Source organism: Limulus polyphemus, unplaced genomic scaffold (genome assembly GCF_000517525.1).
Source record: "Limulus polyphemus unplaced genomic scaffold, Limulus_polyphemus-2.1.2 Scaffold5210, whole genome shotgun sequence".
Lineage (NCBI taxonomy): Eukaryota > Metazoa > Arthropoda > Merostomata > Xiphosura > Limulidae > Limulus > Limulus polyphemus.
The window spans coordinates 56823-59014 of record NW_013670820.1 but is presented as its reverse complement, the minus strand read 5'-3'; the positions used below and the strand labels follow the sequence as shown (position 1 = coordinate 59014).

The 2192-nt window shown below is 37.8% G+C and overlaps 1 protein-coding gene across 4 annotated transcripts in view; it reads left to right on the top strand.

Moving 5' to 3' along the window:
* The window catches only part of LOC106472275 (dihydropyrimidinase-like), a 70403-nt gene that overhangs the window by 11989 nt on the left and 56222 nt on the right, over positions 1 to 2192 (top strand). Inside the window, exon 1 of one of the 4 annotated variants that reach the window (XM_022400872.1) lies at positions 977 to 1036. The exons of the other annotated variants lie outside the window; for them this stretch is intronic. Within the exon in view, the coding sequence (XP_022256580.1) occupies positions 992 to 1036 (45 nt within the window). The 5' untranslated portion in view covers positions 977 to 991. Of the gene's footprint in view, positions 1 to 976; positions 1037 to 2192 lie in introns of those variants that run through there. 4 annotated transcript variants of the gene reach the window in all.

Genomic DNA, 2192 nt, shown 5'->3' with positions numbered 1-2192 from the left:
GACTTACAACGCTAAAATCCGGGTTTCGATACCTGTGGTGGGCAGAGCACAGATAGCCCATTGTGTAGCTTTGTGCTTAATTACAAAAAACAAACAAACAAACAAAATCCAGTAACTAAATATACGTTTTAAAATTTAAATTATTTCTTACTGCTCCACCTTTTTTTTTTAATTCTTGGTATATTACGTTCTGTAAAGACTATTAATGTCTGTAATAATTTGTTATCAAATGGCACTAAAAATATCCGTGAAATAGTGTTTTCGTGAAACACGATTATTGTCTCAATACGATAGGACTCTTTGGATAAAAGTTCGTTAGATCTGTTTACTGCTTTTTTTTTTCATTCCCCACTTATAAAACTTTATATTGAGCAGTTTGTCCCCATTTTTCGATCGCTAAAGTACAAATACCTTGTTAAATAATGTTTCATTCAAAGCAAAAACGTTACTAGTTCGGAGATCAAGATATAGTTATATCTGTAATATGATTTTCGGAAAAGTAATGTTGAAATATGATTCAGTCCTGCAGTGTTATTTTAATTCTCTGATGGTGAGATACAGCTGTTTCTGCTGACATGCGATATTCCATGTTTTCGAATTTAAATAAACGGACAGTAAAGCTGTGAGCTTCAAAAAACTGGTTATCCCGCTAGGTGGTTTTTGAACAGACAGAAAAAAAGGATGATATCATCGAGATTTAATCACGACTCGAGTCAGAGGTCAAAAATATAATACCTACAATCCCATGCAGGTGTGTTACTTGCATTGTAACCTTTCTAATCAACCTACAACACGTGCTAAGGAGCTTCCGATGTAAATTCGTAGTTCGTGTTTTTCTTCTTTTTTTTTCTTTTTTAGACAAATTTGGCTTGTGCCATTCTCTGATTGGTTCCCTAAATTATGCTGTAGGTGGGCGACACTGAAACGCTCTTCAGAATTTTGTTCATTTCGAGCCATATGTATACAGAATACGTGCAGAAAAGCTACGAACATGAAGGAAGAATCGTTCATCGTCCAGGCACCTGTCCGCCTACAGGTAGGGTTATCTACTCAATATTTACATTTGAACAGGAATGTAACCTGTTTCTATTCGTAACAGGCCCGGCATGGCCAGGTGGTTAGGGCGCTCGACTCGCAATCTGAGGGTCGTGGGTTCGAATCCCCGTCACACTAAACATGCTCGCCCTTTCAGCCGTGGGGGTGTTATAATGTGACGGTCAATCCCACTATTCGTTGGTAAAAGAGTAGCCCAAGAGTTGGCGGATGGGTGATGATGACTAGCTGCCTTCCCTCTAGTCTCACACTGCTAAATTAGGGACGGCTAGCGCAGATAGCCCTCGTGTAGCTTTGCGCGAAATTCAAAAACAAACAAACAAACTGTTCGTATCTGTCCTTAAGCCGCGAGATTCTAACTTGTACCCGGTATAGATCAACCAAACGACCGGATGTTAGATGTTCTGTACTCGAGGGCAACAATAAACCGTTTACCCACTGTGTTCACACGACGATGATAACAGACTTCTTGAGAGACACGTAAGTTCAAACTGATAAAACTGCTGACTTAGTATGCGAGCCTGGTAGAATACCGTGTTCGAATCAATCTCTAACGGAAAATAACGATCACGAATATTGATTGAAATTGTTTTTATTGTACGACCTTAAGCTGACGTGCTGTAATTGTCTTTCAATTTGGCTTATTTATCTGGAGTCTTTGAGTAATCAACACAAAATACGTAGATAACAACAATCAGTTAGACGTGTGATACAACTACGTTGTCATATGAATTAAAAATGACTAAACTTATGTAATGGGAATAAATGTGGGTAGCTAACGTCTGTCAATCAAACCTAAAACAAAACATCTCAATTTAGATACTGTTCTCAGATGTAATAAACTGTTCAAACGTTAGGCAGAAATCAAGGCCTTTCACTTCTCTGTCATTTAAAATTCCTTTTTAACCAGTTCTACTCAATGATAAAAATCACCACGTAAAATTCCTTTTTAACCAGTTCTGCTGAATGATAAAAATCAGCACGTAATTTTCCTTTTTAACCAGTTCTGCTGAATGATAAAAATCAGCACGTAAAATTCCTTTTTAACCAGTTCTGTTGAATGATAAAAAATCAGCACGTAAAATTCCCTTTTTAACCAGTTCTGTTGAGCCCCCCAGTAGCACAGCGGTATGTCTGCG